At 45.2% G+C, this 20,921-nt stretch overlaps 1 protein-coding gene across 1 annotated transcript; it reads right to left on the reverse strand.

The window, feature by feature from the left end:
* Nucleotides 1-311: 311 nt before the first annotated feature.
* Nucleotides 312-17,004, reverse strand: LOC110500708 (E3 ubiquitin-protein ligase TRIM16). The gene is made up of 11 exons (XM_090213791.1): nucleotides 15,793-17,004; nucleotides 14,059-15,019; nucleotides 13,689-13,824; nucleotides 13,374-13,469; nucleotides 8,184-8,285; nucleotides 5,995-6,141; nucleotides 5,775-5,797; nucleotides 3,427-3,572; nucleotides 2,315-2,529; nucleotides 1,734-1,856; nucleotides 312-1,548 (listed from the first exon to the last, which is right to left on the reverse strand). The coding sequence occupies exons 1-11, from the start codon at nucleotides 16,061-16,063 to the stop codon at nucleotides 1,324-1,326; spliced, it is 2,445 nt and encodes an 814-aa protein (XP_090069917.1). The 5' UTR covers nucleotides 16,064-17,004; the 3' UTR covers nucleotides 312-1,323.
* Between the last annotated feature and the right edge of the window lie 3,917 nt (nucleotides 17,005-20,921).

Genomic DNA, 20,921 nt, shown 5'->3' on the forward strand with positions numbered 1-20,921 from the left:
TGCCGCCCCTCCACTCTAACCACTAGGCTACCTGCCGCCCCTCCACTCTAACCACTAGACTACCTGCCGCCCCTCCACTCTAACCACTAGACTACCTGCCGCCCCTCCACTCTAACCACACCCTCTATGATTTAGAGGAGCAGAGGAACACAAAGTTGTATCTGATGACACAGAGTCTGAGCTTGATAAACATATGAAGAATCTGGCAGACCAGTTTCATGGTGTCGGTGGCATCAAACCAACATCAAACCCAGAGAACTAGCCTACAAATTGGCACATCAAAACAAAATCCCAGACAACTGGTCAGGAAATGGAAGGGTAATTCAAATGTATTTATAAAGCCATGTTTACATCAGCAGATATCACAAAGTGCTGTACAGAAACCCAACTTAAAACCTCAAACCGCAAGCAATGCAGATTATACTGAACAGAGATCTCTACACTGAGTATACAAAACATTAAGAACACCTTCCTAATATTGAGTTGCCACCCCCCCCCCCCTTTCCACTTCAGAACAGCCTCAATTCGTTAGGGCATGGACTCTACAAGGTGTTGAAAGCGTTCCACAGGGATGCTGGCCCCATGTTGACTCCAATGCTTCCCACAGTTGTGTCAAGTTGTCTGGATGTCCTTTGGGTGGTGGACCATTCTTGATACACACAGGAAACTGTTGAGCGTGAAAAACCCAGCAGCGTTGCAGTTCTTGACCCAAACCAGTGCGCCTGACACCTACTACCATCCCCCGTACAAAAGCACTTAATTATTTTGTTTTGCCCATTCACCCTCTGAATGACACACATACACAATCCATGGCTCAAGACTTAAAAACTCTTCTTTAACCCGTCTCCTCCCCTTCATCTACACTGATTGAAGTGGACTTAACAAGTGACATCAATAAGGGAACATAGCTTTCACCTGGTCAGTCTATGTCATGGAAAGGACAGGTGTTCCTAATTTTTTGTCCACTCAGTGTATTGATGCTTCTCATTCCATCACATTTGAAAACAATGAAACATAAGAATATTTAAGATTATCTCTGCGTTGAGATTTCTCTTTGCGATCCTCTATTTGATTAACATTTATAAAAAGTTTAATTTTTTTTTTTATTGCTTACACAAAAAAGGTATTTATGATCTATAGAAAACTTATCTTCCCCACTGTGCACTATTCTACTGAGCCTGTCTGGAACAATTCCATTCTCTAGCCTCAGTCATCAGCGGTTTACAGAACAAAATAGTGGCGGATTGACCCCTTGTTGTTGTTTGAATCACAGATTGCCTTTAAAAAAAAAAAGATTTATAGAGAACTGAATTACCCGTGTAACTACTCTGACTTAACAGATTCTGCCTGGAACAGATCAGGGATGTTGAGCTGGGTTTTAGACACGGCTAGTGCAGGATACAATGGTTCACTGAACCTCTGTTTAAAACAATGGAGCAAGCTCAGAGCGCCCCCTTGTGCCACTTTATAGAACGACAGGCTACCTTCCTCGAAATCCAGCAACACCCCAACCCTTCCCAGTCCGCCGACCTCCACAGGGACAGCCACCTTCGGAATCAGAACGAGAGAGAGAGAGAGAGAGAGAGAGAGAAATGTATTGCAATGCGGCAACAACATCAACAAAAATGTTCCTAGGAATTTCTCTTGGTGTTGTACATAGACGCTTTCATAGAGATCTGATTCAATATGTGACTTTTACGGAAGCATCCACATCAGCGATCATATGCACATACCTTGTCGTGCAGGGCTTCTATCTTCCCCTTCTCACTCAGCAGGCACCAAGAATAGGGGTTGAAGCCGATACGGCAGGTGTCTTTCTGGCCCTTACGGCCGATCTGACCCTCGCAGACTCCCACCTGTAGATAAGCGCAGGGGACTATGACAACTCTGTACTAGATAGTGACATTTTATTTTGTGGGGGGGGGGGGGGGGGGGGCATTTGATTTAGCTAAATAGTGCCAACGAAGGGTTTCCGTACATGTAAATCAATGATGTCCTCTTGACAGGGCTCAGTTAATGCAATAGGGAATGTGAAACTGTTGTGATGTGTTACTAACTATATGCTATGTGATGTTTTACCTAATCTCCTCTTGTAACATATTAGAATAATATGCCATTTAGCAGATGCTAAGAAACTAACGGTAATCTGCCTGTCTATAACCTCCTCTGACCTTAAACGGTGCACCCTCTGACCCTAAACGGTGCACCCTCTGACCCCTAAACGGTGCACCCTCTGACCCCTAAACGGTGCACCCTCTGACCCCTAAACGGTGCACCCTCTGACCCCTAAACGGTACACCCTCTGACCTCTTACCTTCCATTTGCCCTCGTCTTCCTCCACCTCCACCTCCCAGTACGCACGGCCTCCCTCCAGGGGTTTAGAGGCCAGGACCTGGGGAAAGGAGCTAAAGCGAGCCCCCTGCTCCGGGTAGGCCTGCTGGACCTCGCTGTAAGACACCTTCCTGTTCTCCTCAGAGATGAGCAGCTTGGGGTGGGCTGTGTCCGGGTCCAGACGGGGGCTGGCGCCATCTGCACAGAACACACACGGGGGGCATGAGCAGAAGAGGTGTGTCAGTCAAAAAACGACCCATAGTCATTGGCATTGTGTCTAACAGAACTTGTCTGGGGTGCTGTGATTGATATAGACAGGCAGATTTTGAATGGTTTCGGATGGCGGATCACTAACCCCAATACCTTAATTAACCTAAACCCTAATGTTAATCCTAACCGTAACCTATTTTAATAGCCTTGGTTGAATATCCACTTCCTTTTGAGTAGGGAGCTGGTATGGTGTAAGGTAGCGTTTCCCAAACTAGGGATTTTTAAAACGGGATCGCGAGAGAAACTATGAAATTAAAATCGTGCTTGTTTAATAGAACGTCAGTCACCTCAGATAGCCGTGCTTTCTGTTTCCTTCCTACAAAACGTGTCTCAATCCTTTTTGAACGGTCGAAGCTACAACATACTATGACCCCTTTCACTGACAGATAAGACTCTGACGAACACGTACGTGTGTCTTCAGTGTCCTTCTACAGGGACCAAGCCGCGAAGGACAGAGTGGACAAGACCAGGCACTAAATCAGACTCGGGGTTTAAAGATCATTAACAACGTTCATTTCTAAACAGAAAATCAGGCAAAAATTATTTGCCCTTGTCTTCTGAACTTGCCAATACCTTTTCTGATGCATTTCAGTCACTTCCTTCCGATTTAAATACTGTCAAGTTCTGTCAGGATGATTTGTAACAGATGGTCATAGCCCGATTTTTTTATATTTTTTAAAGTAAACATTTGCCGTTGATTACGTCACTTTTTTCACAAGTTGGGGTCGCATATTTTATGGGCCGCAGGACAAAACAGTTTGGGAACCCTTGGTGTGGGTACTGTATGAGATGGAGGGGGGGGGGGGGGGGGGGGGGGTCCCTTACAGAGCAGCCTGAAGGGGTCCCGGTCAGGCAGGGAGATGACCACCGAGACCAGCCGCCTCTCAGTCCACTGCTGTAGGCATCTCAGCCTGGCCCTGTCCACCTCCTGTGGAACCTCCAGCTCCTCCACAGAACAGCTCTCAGACACACTGGAGGGAGAGGAGACAGGATATGAGGTTCACTCTCAATACTGGCTGTACTACTATTACTAAGAAACCGTTAAGCAACTATTTGTATTCTGTAAATATACCGGAAACTAACTACAGCATCCGTACACGTCACAATGCTAGCTACAGCATCCGTACACGTCACAATGCTAGCTACAGCATCCGTACACGCCACAATGCTAGCTACAGCATCCGTACACATCACAATGCTAGCTACAGCATCCGTACACGCCACAATGCTAGCTACAGCATCCGTACACGTCACAATGCTAGCTACAGCATCCGTACACGCCACAATGCTAGCTACAGCATCCGTACACGCCACAATGCTAGCTACAGCATCCGTACACGTCACAATGCTAACTACAGCATCACAATGCTAGCTACAGCATCCGTACACGTCACAATGCTAACTACAGCATCACAATGCTAGCTACAGCATCCGTACACGTCACAATGCTAACTACAGCATCACAATGCTAGCTACAGCATCCGTACACGTCACAATGCTAACTACAGCATCACAATGCTAGCTACAGCATCCGTACAAGTCACAATGCTAACTACAGCATCCGTACACGTCACAATGCTAACTACAGCATCACAATGCTAGCTACAGCATCCGTACACGTCACAATGCTAACTACAGCATCCGTACACGTCACAATGCTAACTACAGCATCACAATGCTAACTACAGCATCCGTACACGTCACAATGCTAACTACAGCATCACAATGCTAGCTACAGCATCCGTACACGTCACAATGCTAACTACAGCATCACAATGCTAGCTACAGCATCCGTACACGTCACAATGCTAGCTACAGCATCCGTACACGCCACAATGCTAGCTACAGCAGCCGTACACGCCACAATGCTAGCTACAGCATCCGTACACGTCACAATGCTAACTACAGCATCCGTACACGCCACAATGCTAGCTACAGCATCCGTACACATCACAATGCTAGCTACAGCATCCGTACACGTCACAATGCTAGCTACAGCATCACAATGCTAGCTACAGCATCCGTACACGTCACAATGCTAACTACAGCATCACAATGCTAGCTACAGCATCCGTACACGTCACAATGCTAGCTACAGCATCCGTACACATCACAATGCTAGCTACAGCATCCGTACACGCCACAATGCTAGCTACAGCATCCGTACACGCCACAATGCTAGCTACAGCATCCGTACACGTCACAATGCTAGCTACAGCATCCGTACACGCCACAATGCTAGCTACAGCATCCGTACACGCCACAATGCTAGCTACAGCATCCGTACACGCCACAATGCTAGCTACAGCATCCGTACACGTCACAATGCTAGCTACAGCATCCGTACACGCCACAATGCTAGCTACAGCATCCGTACACGTCACAATGCTAACTACAGCATCACAATGCTAGCTACAGCATCCGTACACGTCACAATGCTAACTACAGCATCACAATGCTAGCTACAGCATCCGTACACGCCACAATGCTAGCTACAGCATCCGTACAAGTCACAATGCTAACTACAGCATCCGTACACGTCACAATGCTAACTACAGCATCACAATGCTAGCTACAGCATCCGTACACGTCACAATGCTAACTACAGCATCACAATGCTAGCTACAGCATCCGTACACGTCACAATGCTAGCTACAGCATCCGTACACGCCACAATGCTAGCTACAGCAGCCGTACACGCCACAATGCTAGCTACAGCAGCCGTACACGCCACAATGCTAGCTACAGCATCCGTACACGCCACAATGCTAGCTACAGCATCCGTACACGCCACAATGCTAGCTACAGCATCCGTACACGCCACAATGCTAGCTACAGCATCCGTACACGTCACAATGCTAGCTACAGCATCCGTACACGCCACAATGCTAGCTACAGCATCACAATGCTACGACAGGAAATGCGGGCTGATCTACAGAAAAACGCAGGACACATATTTTCACCAAGGTAATAAATCTGTTGGGGAATAGTGGTCTAAGTAATTTATAAAATGATTCTATACTCATATAAAAAGAGCTTAGACAAGGTTTTCTACTTAACATACTGACTCAGTTCTGACTTCACTTTTCTAGCCATTTAACTTTTCTAAACTTTGTTTCTTTCTTAGAAACTATATGAGAATTAGCCTATCGTCATGTATAATAGTTGCTTACCTTTTGGTTATCTTACTGTACTCCTGTCAAGAACAAAACAAAAATATAAGAAAACATGTGTTCCCGGTGACCATCGTCACGACAACAAGAGACAAGCCACTGTTCCATGTGTATTTAGGTCAGGGCAAGGTGCGGTAGGCACACAAACACTTTCCTTATAGTAGTATCCTTTAGTATGTGCCCTATGTTCCTACGGGAAGTAAGAGGATTGAGGAAGTACCATGATGAAGGACTGTTCCTGTACGCGTGCGGCGCCCCGGGTGTCAGCCAGCCCTTCCAGAGTATGAAGACCCCGTTGGAGGGAGGAGAGGGTTTCCTGCAGCTGTGTCAGCTGTTCCTCCAGTCCCCCCACCGCCCTGCTCTCCTCCTGGGCACACACACACACACACAGAAAAACACTCACTAATGCACTTTTTAAATTTTTTAAACTACGTTTTAAGTGAGAAGTAGGCATTGGTCTGAGGTTGAACAATAAAAGAATTCACATGAGCACCACAATACAGTTTGAGAAGGTTTTGAATCCTAAGCAACCTGCATACACATTGTTTAAATTACAATAGACCAACATAGCTACAAAGCTGTGCTGGAAAACCTTGGTAGAGCATGGGTGGAGGAGGCATCGTGGTGCTCATGGGAATTTCCTTTCTTCAGACCAATGCTTCCTTCTCACTTAATTTTTTTACATTTATTTATTATAATTTATTTTTTAATTGTCATGGTTTTTACACTGGAAGTAGATTCTCTGTTAAATTTGTGCATTATACAAGATTTCCACATGAAAAGCCTGAGCCGCGACACTGGAATGGCCTTGCATGGAAGAGTTGTTGACAAATATCCAACGCCTGGCAGAGTTGTTTCGTTTGGCACTGTTAAATCAGCACACATTCGGATTAAAGTGAAAGTGAAAATAAAAGTAACATCCGGTTAACTTGGTCTACTTTTCCTTTACAACGGCAGGGGGTGCACCGTTCCTGGAGGTACTGCAATACCAGGTCTTTGTTAGTTTGGCACTGTTAAAATCAGCACACATTCGGAATTAAAATGTCAAGAAGACAGCAGCGTACTGGAATGTATTAGGGATGTTAGAAACTGTGGAGTTTTTCTGATGCTACCAAGCACGTACACTGCAGTCAGTGTACAACTGAGTCTCTGTTTACATGTCATGTTAGCTAGCCATTTGAAGTTTGGGGAAGGCCCTCTCCTGTTTCATCATGACAAGTCCATATAGAAATGGTTTGTCGAGTTCGGCGTGGAAGAACTTGACTGGCCTGCACAAAGCCCTGACCTTAACCCCAACGAACAACTTTGGGATTAATTGGAACGCCGACTGCGAGCCAGGCCTAATCGCCCAACATCAGTCCCCGCAGCAATGTTACAACATCTAATGGAAAGCTTTCCCAGAAGAGTGGAGGCTGTTATAGCAGCAAAAGGGGGGGGAACAACTCCATATTAATGCCCATGATTGTGGAATGAGATGTTTAGCGAGCAGGCTTTTGTCATTTAGTATTAACTGTGTTGTTGCCAAGCAACTGAGTTGAGACCCAGTGTTAGAACTGAGCTTTGGATTTAAAAAAAATAAACATGTTAGCAATGTCAGAAATGCTACAAATAGGTTGCACATCTTCGGTTCTTCATGGACAGAAATGAGCACGTGAGATCGATAAATTATATATTTAATCAAACTGTTGCCCCCTACAAACTTATTCAGTACGAAAGGTGGCAAGTCGATGGTCACTTTATGGACACCTAGATATTGAGTTAGGTCAGGGCAAGACATTGTCTTTTTTTGCCTTATGCTAACGACCTTGTTAAAAATCCAGTATGTGGTTCTAGGTAACACCCGGACGGTCACGTCCACCTCATGACTAGAGGCAGGGAGTGTGTTGTGTACCTTCAATCAGGACGATTTCCAGTTGTCACAGACATTGGTGTCATATTGGCTGTGATGTGTTGGTAGGGAGATTTGAATGTAACGCTAAGCTTCAATCAAAGCCTACTTATGTTGAGCCAGGCTGCGGGACAACGGTGTTCCTACTTAAAGTACAGCCCATGTTTTTGTTCCAGCCCTGCACCGACTCACATGATTCACAACCCCCCCCCCCCCCCCCCTCACGCTTTTAATGCAGTCGCAATTAAGGCTTTGACAACGGTGTTCCTACTTAAAGTACAGCCCATGTTTTTGTTCCAGCCCTGCACCGACTCACATGATTCACAACCCCCCCCCCCCTCACGCTTTTAATGCAGTCGCAATTAAGGCTTTGTTTCTCTTATTTTCAGCTTTAAGCCACCATTATCCTACTAGAAAACATGCATTTGCAGGTTTACAGCCCACCTCGGTTGACTTCCAAGCCCAGATTCATTGTTTGTTTTTTAGGCTAGAGTTGAGCCTGGGTTCTCTTCCTTATTTACCCGAGTCACACACAGCAGGGCCGTGTCCTCCTCCTGCTGCAGGGCCTCACGCATGGTCTCGTACTGCTGCTGCACACCAGCACGCGCATCACCTAGCAACACCTGGGGAGAGGAGGAGTCAGGGTTGACACAGTGACAGTATGTAGACATAGTTGTATCAAAACACCTAACGTACAGATACATCCAGTGTAGTAGTGTGTCTAATGCATATGGAGCATCATGGACCCTGGACCCTGGACCCTGGACATGGACCCCCCCCCCCGCTTCTAAGCTGCTGCTACTCTGTTTATTATCTATGCATAGTCATTTTCAAACTCAACCTACATGTACATATTACCTCAATTACCTCGACACTGGTGCCCCTGCACGTTGACTCTGTACCGGTATCCCCTGTATATAGCCTCCACGTTGACTCTGTACCGGTACCCCCTGTATATAGCCTCCACATTGACACTGTACCGGTACCCCCTGTATATAGCCTCCACATTGACTCTGTACCGGTACCCCCTGTATATAGCCTCCACATTGACTCTGTACCGGTACCCCCGGTATATAGCCTCCACATTGACTCTGTACCGTAATACCCTGTATATAGCCTCCACATTGACTCTGTACCGTAACACCCTGTATATAGCCTCCACATTGACTCTGTACCGGTACACACTGTATATAGCCTCCACATTGACTCGGTACCGTAACACCCTGTGTATATAGCCTCCACATTGAATCTGTACCGGTACCCCTTGTATATAGCCTCCACATTGACTCTGTACCGGTACCCCCGGTATATAGCCTCCACATTGACTCTGTACCGGTACCACCTGTATATAGCCTCCACATTGACTCTGTACCGGTACCACCTGTATATAGCCTCCACATTGACTCTGTACCGGTACCCCCGGTATATAGCCTCCACATTGACTCTGTACCGTAATACCCTGTATATAGCCTCCACATTGACTCTGTACCGGTACCCCCTGTATATAGCCTCCACATTGACTCTGTACTGGTACCCCCTGTATATAGCCTCCACATTGACTCTGTACCGTAACACCCTGTATATAGCCTCCACATTGACTCTGTACCGGTACCCCCTGTATATAGCCTCCACATTGACTCTGTACCGGTACCCCCTGTATATAGCCTCCACATTGACTCTGTACCGTAATACCCTGTATATAGCCTCCTCATTGACTCTGTACCGGTACCCCCTGTATATAGCCTCCACATTGACTATGTACCGTAACACCCTGTATATAGCATCCACATTGACTCTGTACCGTAATACCCTGTATATAGCCTCCACATTGACCCTGTATCGGTACCCCCTGTATATAGCCTCCACATTGACCCTGTATCGGTACCCCCTGTATATAGCCTCCACATTGACCCTGTACCGGTACCCCCTGTATATAGCCTCCACATTGACCCTGTACCGGTACCCCCTGTATATAGCCTCCACATTGACTCTGTACCGTAATACCCTGTATATAGCCTCCACATTGACTCTGTACCGGTACCCCCTGTATATAGCCTCCACATTGACTCTGTACCGGTACCCCCAGTATATAGCCTCCACATTGACTATGTACCGTAACACCCTGTATATAGCCTCCACATTGACTCTGTACCGGTACCCCCTGTATATAGCCTCCACATTGACTCTGTACCGTAATACCCTGTATATAGCCTCCACATTGACTCTGTACCGTAATACCCTGTATATAACCCTAGAGACCCTAAGGACTTGTAAGCATTTCACTGTAAGGTCTACTACACCTGTTGTATTCAACATTTCACTGTGAGGTCTACTACACCTGTTGCATTCAGCATTTCACTGTAAGGTCTACTACACCTGTTGTATTCAGCATTTCACTGTAAGGTCTACGACACCTGTTGTATTCAGCATTTCACTGTGAGGTCTACCACACCTGTTGTATTCAGCATTTCACTGTGAGGTATACTACACCTGTTGTATTCAGCATTTCACTGTGAGGTCTACTACACCTGTTGTATTCAGCATTTCACTGTAAGGTCTACTACACCTGTTGTATTCAGCATTACACTAAGGTCTACTACACCTGTTGTATTCAGCATTTCACTGTGAGGTCTACTACACCTGTTGTATTCAGCATTTCACTGTAAGGTCTACTACACCTGTTGTATTCAGCATTTCACTGTAAGGTCTACCTACACCTGTTGTATTCAGCATTTCACTGTAAGGTCTACTACACCTGTTGTATTCAGCATTTCACTGTGAGGTCTACTACACCTGTTGTATTCAGCATTTCACTGTAAGGTCTACTACACCTGATGTATTCAGCATTTCACTGTGAGGTCTACTACACCTGATGTATTCAGCATTTCACTGTGAGGTCTACTACACCTGTTGTATTCAGCATTTCACTGTAAGGTCTACTACACCTGTTGTATTCAGCATTTCACTGTAAGGTCTACTACACCTGTTGTATTCAGCATTTTACTGTAAGGTCTACTACACCTGTTGTATTCGGCATGTCACTCTAAGGTCTACTACACCTGTTGTATTCAGCATTTCACTGTGAGGTCTACTACACCTGTTGTATTCAGCATTTCACTGTAAGGTCTACTACACCTGTTGTATTCAGCATTTCACTGTGAGGTCTACTACACCTGTTGCATTCAGCATTTCACTGTAAGGTCTACTACACCTGTTGTATTCAGCATTTCACTGTAAGGTCTACGACACCTGTTGTATTCAGCATTTCACTGTGAGGTCTACCACACCTGTTGTATTCAGCATTTCACTGTGAGGTATACTACACCTGTTGTATTCAGCATTTCACTGTGAGGTCTACTACACCTGTTGTATTCAGCATTTCACTGTAAGGTCTACTACACCTGTTGTATTCAGCATTACACTAAGGTCTACTACACCTGTTGTATTCAGCATTTCACTGTGAGGTCTACTACACCTGTTGTATTCAGCATTTCACTGTAAGGTCTACTACACCTGTTGTATTCAGCATTTCACTGTAAGGTCTACCTACACCTGTTGTATTCAGCATTTCACTGTAAGGTCTACTACACCTGTTGTATTCAGCATTTCACTGTGAGGTCTACTACACCTGTTGTATTCAGCATTTCACTGTAAGGTCTACTACACCTGATGTATTCAGCATTTCACTGTGAGGTCTACTACACCTGATGTATTCAGCATTTCACTGTGAGGTCTACTACACCTGTTGTATTCAGCATTTCACTGTAAGGTCTACTACACCTGTTGTATTCAGCATTTCACTGTAAGGTCTACTACACCTGTTGTATTCAGCATTTCACTGTGAGGTCTACTACACCTGTTGTATTCAGTATTTCACTGTAAGGTCTACTACACCTGTTGTATTCAGCATTTCACTGTAAGGTCTACTACACCTGTTGTATTCAGCATTTCACTGTAAGGTCTACTACACCTGTTGTATTCAGCATTTTACTGTAAGGTCTACTACACCTGTTGTATTCGGCATGTCACTCTAAGGTCTACTACACCTGTTGTATTCAGCATTTCACTGTGAGGTCTACTACACCTGTTGTATTCAGCATTTCACTGTGAGGTCTACTACACCTGTTGTATTCAGCATTTCACTGTGAGGTCTACTACACCTGTTGTATTCAGCATTTCACTGTAAGGTCTACTACACCTGTTGTATTCAGCATTTCACTGTAAGGTCTACTACACCTGTTGTATTCAGCATTTTACTGTAAGGTCTACTACACCTGTTGTATTCGGCATGTCACTCTAAGGTCTACTACACCTGTTGTATTCAGCATTTCACTGTGAGGTCTACTACACCTGTTGTATTCAGCATTTCACTGTAAGGTCTACTACACCTGTTGTATTCAGCATTTCACTGTGAGGTCTACTACACCTGATGTATTCAGCATTTCTCTGTGAGGTCTACTACACCTGTTGTATTCAGCATTTCACTGTGAGGTCTACTACACCTGTTGTATTCAGCATTTCACTGTGAGGTCTACTACACCTGTAGTATTCAGCATTTCACTGTGAGGTCTACTACACCTGTTGTATTCAGCATTTCACTGTGAGGTCTACTACACCCGTTGTATTCAGCATTTCACTGTGAGGTCTACTACACCTGTTGTATTCAGCATTTCACTGTAAGGTCTACTACACCTGTTGTATTCAGCATTTCACTGTGAGGTCTACCTACACCTGTTGTATTCAGCATTTCACTGTGAGGTCTACTACACCTGTTGTATTCAGCATTTCACTGTAAGGTCTACTACACCTGTTGTATTCAGCATTTCACTGTGAGGTCTACTACACCTGTTGTATTCAGCATTTCACTGTAAGGTCTACTACACCTGTTGTATTCAGCATTTCACTGTGAGGTCTACCTACACCTGTTGTATTCAGCATTTCACTGTGAGGTCTACTACACCTGTTGTATTCAGCATTTCACTGTAAGGTCTACTACACCTGTTGTATTCAGCATTCCACAGTGAGGTCTACTACACCTGTTGTATTCAGCATTTCACTGTAAGGTCTACTACACCTGTTGTATTCAGCATTTCACTGTAAGGTCTACTACACCTGTTGTATTCAGCATTTCACTGTGAGGTCTACTACACCTGTTGTATTCAGTATTTCACTGTAAGGTCTACTACACCTGTTGTATTCAGCATTTCACTGTAAGGTCTACTACACCTGTTGTATTCAGCATTTCACTGTAAGGTCTACTACACCTGTTGTATTCAGCATTTCACTGTGAGGTCTACTACACCTGTTGTATTCAGCATTTCACTGTAAGGTCTACTACACCTGTTGTATTCAGCATTTCACTGTAAGGTCTACTACACCTGTTGTATTCAGCATTTCACTGTGAGGTCTACTACACCTGATGTATTCATCATTTCACTGTGAGGTCTACTACACCTGATGTATTCAGCATTTCACTGTAAGGTCTACTACACCTGTTGTATTCAGCATTTCACTGTGAGGTCTACTACACCTGTTGTATTCAGCATTTCACTGTGAGGTCTACTACACCTGTTGTATTCAGCATTTCACTGTAAGGTGAACTGTAACATTTGATTTAGAGGGATACAGGGTGTGTACATTATTAGGCTTTTGCGTCAGGTCAGACCTAAAAAAAAAAATACCTGGTCCAACTGAGGTCCTGTCCTTCTTACCTGGAATCTCTGTTTCTTCTCTGTCATCTCAGTCACTCTGCTGATTAAAGACTGTTCCGCTCCCTGCATCTTCTTCATCTCCTGTTTCAGGTTCCCCTGCAAGACAAAAACACAGTGCCGTCATCCTGCCGTCAATAGAAAACATGCTTTAGCTCTCTGGAACACGTATTTATACTATAACGCGTGTGATATGTTTATTCACCACTAACGATCCTTAGACAACATTAATACTACGGCTCATACAGCTGGGATGTGATCAGGTATTTTTGTGGTGTGTTGGTATGTGTGTTTGGTAAACACTCCTCTGTTTCTCACCCTCAGCTCCCTCTCGGCCTCTCTGATGCTGACGCAAGCGTGGTCCCGGTGCGACCCGATCACGGTACACACGGTACAGACACACACACTACACTGACGGCAGTAGATTCGGTTCATCTCCTGGTGTTCCGGGCACCTGATGACCATGTAAGTTATACTTCAGCTTGCTGCCAGTTGTTTAATGATTTGTCATATAATAAATTAAATAAAACAATCGTCAACTTTAAATGAAACGTTGAAACACAAAGTATTTACAGGAATTCAAGACTTTACTGCAAATACCGTCCAAAGTTGTTAGCAATTTTACTTTGTGCAGCTCAGAAAAGGAAATTCAATTGAGATTCTCCCCAAAATAAGAGTGAAACTTTACCTCCAGGGTGAGGTGTCCTCCACAGGGGGTACCAGGGTGTGGCTCTGGAAGACAGGGGACTCCAAGTGAGGCCGGAGGTGGTCGGAGCACATGGAGGCGCCACACACCAGGCAGGTCTTCACCGCAGGGAGAGAGCCCTGGCTGGGGCAATAGTGGCAGGGTAGGAAGGTCTCCCTAGAGGTTTGACGAGCCAGGCTGGGGGACAGGTTGGTACGTCCAGGGGACAGGTTGTTGGCAGCACGGGTAGGAGAGGTGGAGGTGCCGATTGGACCAGATCTGTTGGAGATCTCTGGAAGAGGCTCCCGCTCAGCTTCAACAGGCTTCTCCTTCGTAGGGGTGACTAAACGTAAATGGGTTGTTATGGTCGTTTCAGCAGGATTCTTGGCGGGTGTGTACGGATCTCTTGCAGGGGGTAGAGGTGGGTCCAGCTCAACGGTGGTGATTCTTCTTGGCGATGTGTTGGTCATGTGACCTGCTGCTGCTTCAGGTGATTTTCTAGGGTCATTCAGTGGTTCTCTTGTAAGAGGTTCTGTTGCAGCAGGGGGTTCGTCCAGCTCAATGGGTGGGTCTCTCCTAGGGGACCTAGACCTATCACGTGTCAGGTCCGGACCTCTGACGGCGACGGACGCAGTACTAGGCGGTTTGGTTGCTAAGGAGAATGGTGCTGCTGGCACCTCCTCCTCACTGGACAACTCGACGTCAGACGACGTGTTCTGATTGGCTGAAGAGGAGGAAGAGGATGTGGCGGGTCTCTTACGGTCACCAGACCGTCCCCTGGAGTGGGAGGAAGAGGAGCTGCCAGTCGCTTGTCTCTTGTTGTCGTGAAGATGGCCTCCTGGGACAGGAGAACTGGCTGGTCTCTTCCCTAACAGACGCTTGGATTGAGAGATGGAGGCTCTCTTCCCAAGGGTCCAGCCCGCTGAATTTATCTCAATGACATCCTCTTCATTGGCTCTGCCTTCTATACCCAACACAACATACATAACACAAATAAATTAGTAGTGATTAGGCCTACTTAGGTTACATCAAAAGGACACAAACCTAGCTAAATCTAATTGTATTTGTCACAGCACAGAATACAACAGGTGTAGACTTTAAGCGAAATGCTTGCTTTACAAGCCCTTCCCAATGATGCAGAAATACAAAATGATGGGAAATATCATAAATATCATATTATTTTAAGATAGAATAAGGTCGATTGATTTTAAGGCAAGTCAATGGACTTCAGTAGACTTTGACCTGTGTCGTTACTCGTGTGCGTCAGTCAATATAGCGTAATATTGTTGTTAATGTTTCTATCATAGCCAAGTCATCACCACCATATGAAAACAATGTGTTAACGATGTGTTATTGTTTTAAACTGTAGGCCTAGTACCATTACACAGGTACATCTTCCCCAGCAGTAGCCTAACTTTGGAAATGTTCGTTCCCATGACTAGTCAGCGAACCTGGGGTGTATTTATTACGTCTTGGAACGGAAACCGTTTACCGTTTATGAACCAAACAGAGCAAACGGAATGAAGCGTGGAGGGACCTATCAGAATTGGTCCAATATTAAATTCTCGTTTTCGTTGCAAAAGGTTTTCCGTTTGAAATAAACGGTTTGTGTTGCAAAACGTTTTGTAACAGACCAAACGTTTTGCAACAGAATCGGCGTAATGAATAAACCCCTGTCTCGTTGTCCCCAGCCTAATTGCGCATGGGCAGAAGTGTCTGGTGAATTCGGGAAGTTACCTGTGGCTGAGCTGGTGCGTGTATGTGCAGGCGCTTCATGTCGCCACGGACTTGCGGTAGTGTCTCTCTTGAACCCCACCGGTAATGTCTTGTACTCCTCCTTGCACTCGGGGCAGTAGTATGGACCGGTGGGCGAACCACTCCATAACTCCTGTATACAGCAGTAGCAGAAAATATGTTTGCATCTCAGCGCAGTCGGATTCCGACATATACCGTGGCACAAAGGACACACCGAGGGCTCGCAGTCCGGGGTCGGCAACGACTGACCCATTTTGCCCAGTAAAAAACGATATTTGTTACGTTTTTTTTGTCAACAACACGACAGGCTCGACCTCCAGGAAACGAAACCGTAAAATTAGGAGGAGCCAAGTGTTTGAATTACGTCCCCAGTGTAGTCCTGCACACTGCGCCCCACTCTTAAAGGTACAGGAAAACAATGTCTCCTCTGACCCAAATACATGTAGCTCGTTAGGTCGACAGATCAAACTACGCAGAGGTCTGCACTAGTGTCATCATTTGAAGAAAACATACACACGAGGAAAAAGCATGCGTACCTGTTGCCCTACCCGGCAGTTTCAGGATGGCTGTGATTGTAAGGTACCCAAGGGGTTAAAATCATACTGGCCTCTCACCATTTTAACGTCACATGAAATACATTTTGAATGGCTTGTAAACATAGATTGTGGAAGTTAATCTCTGAACATAGGTCTACTCTAACCTTTCAATTATTTCTTCATCTGGTTTACTAAACAATTCCAATACGTGTTCTGTGTTTCATTCATAGTTTAAATTGTGGCCTGGGCTTTTGGAGCTCAGACGTACGTTTAGAAACAGATAGGTCGCGTTTTGAAGTGTCTGTCCAATAGCAGGCCGCGTTTTGAAGTGTCTGTCCAATAGCAGGCCGTGTTTTGAAGTGTCTGTCCAATAGCAGGCCACGTTTTGAAGTGTCTGTCCTATAGCAGGCCACGTTTTGAAGTGTCTGTCCTATAGCAGGCCACGTTTTGAAGTGTCTGTCCTATAGCAGGCCGTGTTTTGAAGTCTGTCCAATAGCGGCCTTTTTCCAAACTGGGTCCTGGGGATCCCAAGGGGTTGAACGTTTAGTTTTTTTGCCCCCAGCGCTACACAGCTGACTTAAAATAATAAATTAATCATCAAGCTCTTATTATTTGAATCAGCTGTGGTTTGTGTGGTTCTGGGGGGGAAAACTAAATGTTAATCTCCTCCCCAGTCCCACTCGTGCTTAGGTGTTTCTGAGTGTACTGATATATAAAAGTAGGACACATGACATCACGGACACTTTTTTTTTTTTTCTAAAACAATTTATATGCAGAGTTGTGTCTATTGTTGCCCTCTTATTGGCTAGAATGGACCCACCCACCCACCATCCTGTCTCAGCCTCCAGTATTTATGCTGCAGTAGTTTATGTGTCGGGGGGCTAGGGTCAGTTTGTTATATCTGGAGTACTTCTCCTGTCCTATTCGGTGTCCTGTGTGAATCTAAGTGTGCGTTCTCTAATTCTCTCCTTCTCTCTTTCTTTCTCTCTCTCGGAGGACCTGAGCCCTAGGACCATGCCCCAGGACTACCTGACATGATGACTCCTTGCTGTCCCCAGTCCACCTGGCCGTGCTGCTGCTCCAGTTTCAACTGTTCTGCCTTATTATTATTCGACCATGCTGGTCATTTATGAACATTTGAACATCTTGGCCATGTTCTGTTATAATCTCCACCCGGCACAGCCAAAAGAGGACTGGCCATCCCACATATGCTCTCTCTAATTCTCTCTTTCTTTCTCTCTCTCGGAGGACCTGAGCCCTAGGACCATGCCCCAGGAATACCTGACATGATGACTCCTTGCTGTCCCCAGTCCACCTGACCGTGCTGCTGCTCCAGTTTAAACTGTTCTGCCTTATTATTATTCAACCATGCTGGTCATTTATGAACATTTGAACATCTTGGCCATGTTATGTTATAATCTCCACCCGGCACAGCCAGAAGAGGACTGGCCACCCCACATAGCCTGGTTCCTCTCTAGGTTTCTTCCTAGGTTTTGGCCTTTCTAGGGAGTTTTTCCTAGCCACCGTGCTTCTACACCTGCATTGCTTGCTGTTTGGAGTTTTAGGCTGGGTTTCTGTACAGCACTTTGAGATATCAGCTGATGTACGAAGGGCTATATAAATAAATTTGATTTGACCTGATCTTGCCTCCTCCCGACCGCCTTCCATGTTTTAAGACACGTTATTTTAGAGCTGTGACACACTGGTCTGGACAGGAGGCCTTTAGTAAAAAAGGCATCATTTGCTCAGAATTGGAGCCGACACATTGGTTGGTTCTCTCAACAACAACGACAGGACTTTGTGTTAGCCAGACTAACTCATAGGTGAGTCCCATACTGGCATGTTAAGTCAGGGAGCATTAATAAAGTGTTATAATGGCAGAGGGTTTCAACCACACTACCTCTTACAAATTGGATCTGACAGAACATTGTAACGACCCTGGGTTTATAAGCGAGGATATCGGACTCTGCCTCCCGAGCATTGCTTTTGCGTCACAGTCGATAGCGCGCTGGACTTCGGGCTAGAAGGTCGAGGGTTCGAGACCTGCTCCCTGCCTGTTTCATTACAATGTGAATGTTCTAAATATAAAACAAGGAAAGAAGACACCCCATGCTGAAATGTACAGAACCTGGTATTCCCAGGCAGTCAGCCGGCCAAGTACTAAACAAGCCCAACCCTGCTTAGCAGCCGAGGTCGGGCGGTTTCAGGCTAGTATGGCCGTAAGCAAAGGAGTAACTCTTTCTACACGATAAAAAGTTGATGAGTCCCTGGAATGAACCTCTTCCAATTCCTCTCTGTTTAACTTTTATTTCACCTTTATTTAACTCGGCAAGTCAGTTAAGAACAAATTCTTATTTACAATGACGGCCTACCAGAAGGTTAAAGGCCTCCTGCAGGGACGGGGGCTGGGATAAATATAAATCTAGGACAAAACACACATGACAAGAGAGACAACACAACACTACATAAAGAGAGACCAAAGATAACATAGCATGACAGAAACACATGACAACACAGCATGGTAGCAGCACATCATGGCAGAAACACATGACAACACAGCATGGTAGCAGCACATCATGGCAGAAACACATGACAACACAGCATGGTAGCAGCACAACATGCCAACACAACATGGTAGCAACACAACATGGCAGCACAACATGGTAGCAACACAACATTGCAGCAACACAACATGGTAGCAGCACAAAACAGGGTGCCAACATTGGGCAAATGACAACAGCACAAAGGACAAGAAGGTAGAGACAACAAAACATCACGCAAATTGAAATGTCTTTCAATATTGGCTTTACAGAAATATTTAAATAGAGATTGACAGCTTCTAGTGTAAAAAAAAAAAAGCATGTAGAGGTCTAATTTTTATCATAAGTACACTTCAACTGTGAGAAACGGAATCTAAAACAATCCAGAATATCACATTGTATGATTTTGAAGTAATTAATTAGCATTTTATTGCATGACATAAGTATTTGATACATCAGAAAAGCAGAACTTAATATTTGGTACAGAAGCCTTTGTTTGCAATTACAGAGATCATATGTTTCCTGTAGTTCTTGACCAAGTTTGCACACACTGCAGCAGGGATTTTGGCCCACTCCTCCATACAGACTCCTCCACTCCTCCAGATCCTTCAGGTTTCGGGGCTGTCGCTGGGCAATACGGACTTTCAGCTCCCTCCAAAGATTTTCTATTGGGTTCAGGTCTGGAGACTGGCTAGGCCACTCCAGGACCTTGAGATGCTTCTTACGGAGCCGCTCCTTAGTTGCCCTGGCTGTGTGTTTCGGGTCGTTGTCATGCTGGAAGACACAGCCATGACCCATCTTCAATGCTCTTACTGAGGGAAGGAGGTTGTTGGCCAAGATCTCGCGATACATGGCCCAATCCATCCTCCCCTCAATACAGTGCAGTCGTCCTGTCCCCTTTGCAGAAAAGCATCCCCAAAGAATGATGTTTCCACCTCCATGCTTCACGGTTGGGATGATGTTCTTGGGGTTGTACTCATCGTTCTTCATCCAAACACGGCGAGTGGAGTTTAGACCAAAAATATATATTTTTGTCTCATCAGACCACATGACCTTCTCCCATTCCTGCTCTGGATCATCCAGATGGACATTGGCAAACTTCAGACGGGCCTGGACATGCGCTGGCTTGAGCAGGGGGACCTTGCGTGTGCTGCAGGATTTTAATCCATGACTGCATAGTGTGTTACTGATGGTTTTCTTTGAGACTGTGGTCCCAGCTCTGACCAGGTCCTGCCGTGTAGTTTGGGGCTGATCCCTCACTTTCCTCATGATCGTTGATGCCCCACTAGGTGAGATCTTGCATGGAGCCCCAGACCGAGGGTGATTGACCGTCATCTTGAACTTCTTCCATTTTTCTAATAATTGCGCCAACAGTTGTTGCCTTCTCACCAAGCTGCTTGCCTATTGTCCTGTAGCCCATCCCAGCCTTGTGCAGGTCTACAATTTAACCCTGATGTCCTTACACAGCTATCTGGTCTTGGCCATTGTGGAGAGGTTAGAGTCTGTTTGATTGAGTGTGTGGACAGGTGTCTTTTATACAGGTAACAAGTTCAAACAGGTGCAGTTAATACAGGTAATGAGTGGAGAACAGGAGGGCTTCTTAAAGGAAAACTAACAGGTCTGTGAGAGCCGGAATTCTTACTGGTTGGTAGGTGATCAAATACTTATGTCATGCAATAAAATGCAAATGAATTACTTAAAAATCATACAATGTGATTTTCTGGATTTTTGTTTTAGATTCTGTCTTTCACAGTTGAAGTGTACAAAGCATGTAGAGGCCTGTAATTTTTTTAAAGTAGGAAAACCTGAAAAATCGTCAGTGTATCAAATACTTGTTCTCCCCACTGTACATCAGATAACATGGACTGCCACTCATACAGGTAAAGACACCAGTACATAACTTACACACATTACAGAGTTAATACTGTATATTGTTATTGTGTATATATTTCCAATCAGCCATTTTATTTTTTTAACAACTTTATTACTTAGCTATTTGTGGATATTTTTGTTTAGGAGAGCTTGCAAGTAATCA

This window comes from Oncorhynchus mykiss, chromosome 2 (genome assembly GCF_057628025.1).
Source record: "Oncorhynchus mykiss isolate SJ-2025 chromosome 2, ASM5762802v1, whole genome shotgun sequence".
Lineage (NCBI taxonomy): Eukaryota > Metazoa > Chordata > Actinopteri > Salmoniformes > Salmonidae > Oncorhynchus > Oncorhynchus mykiss.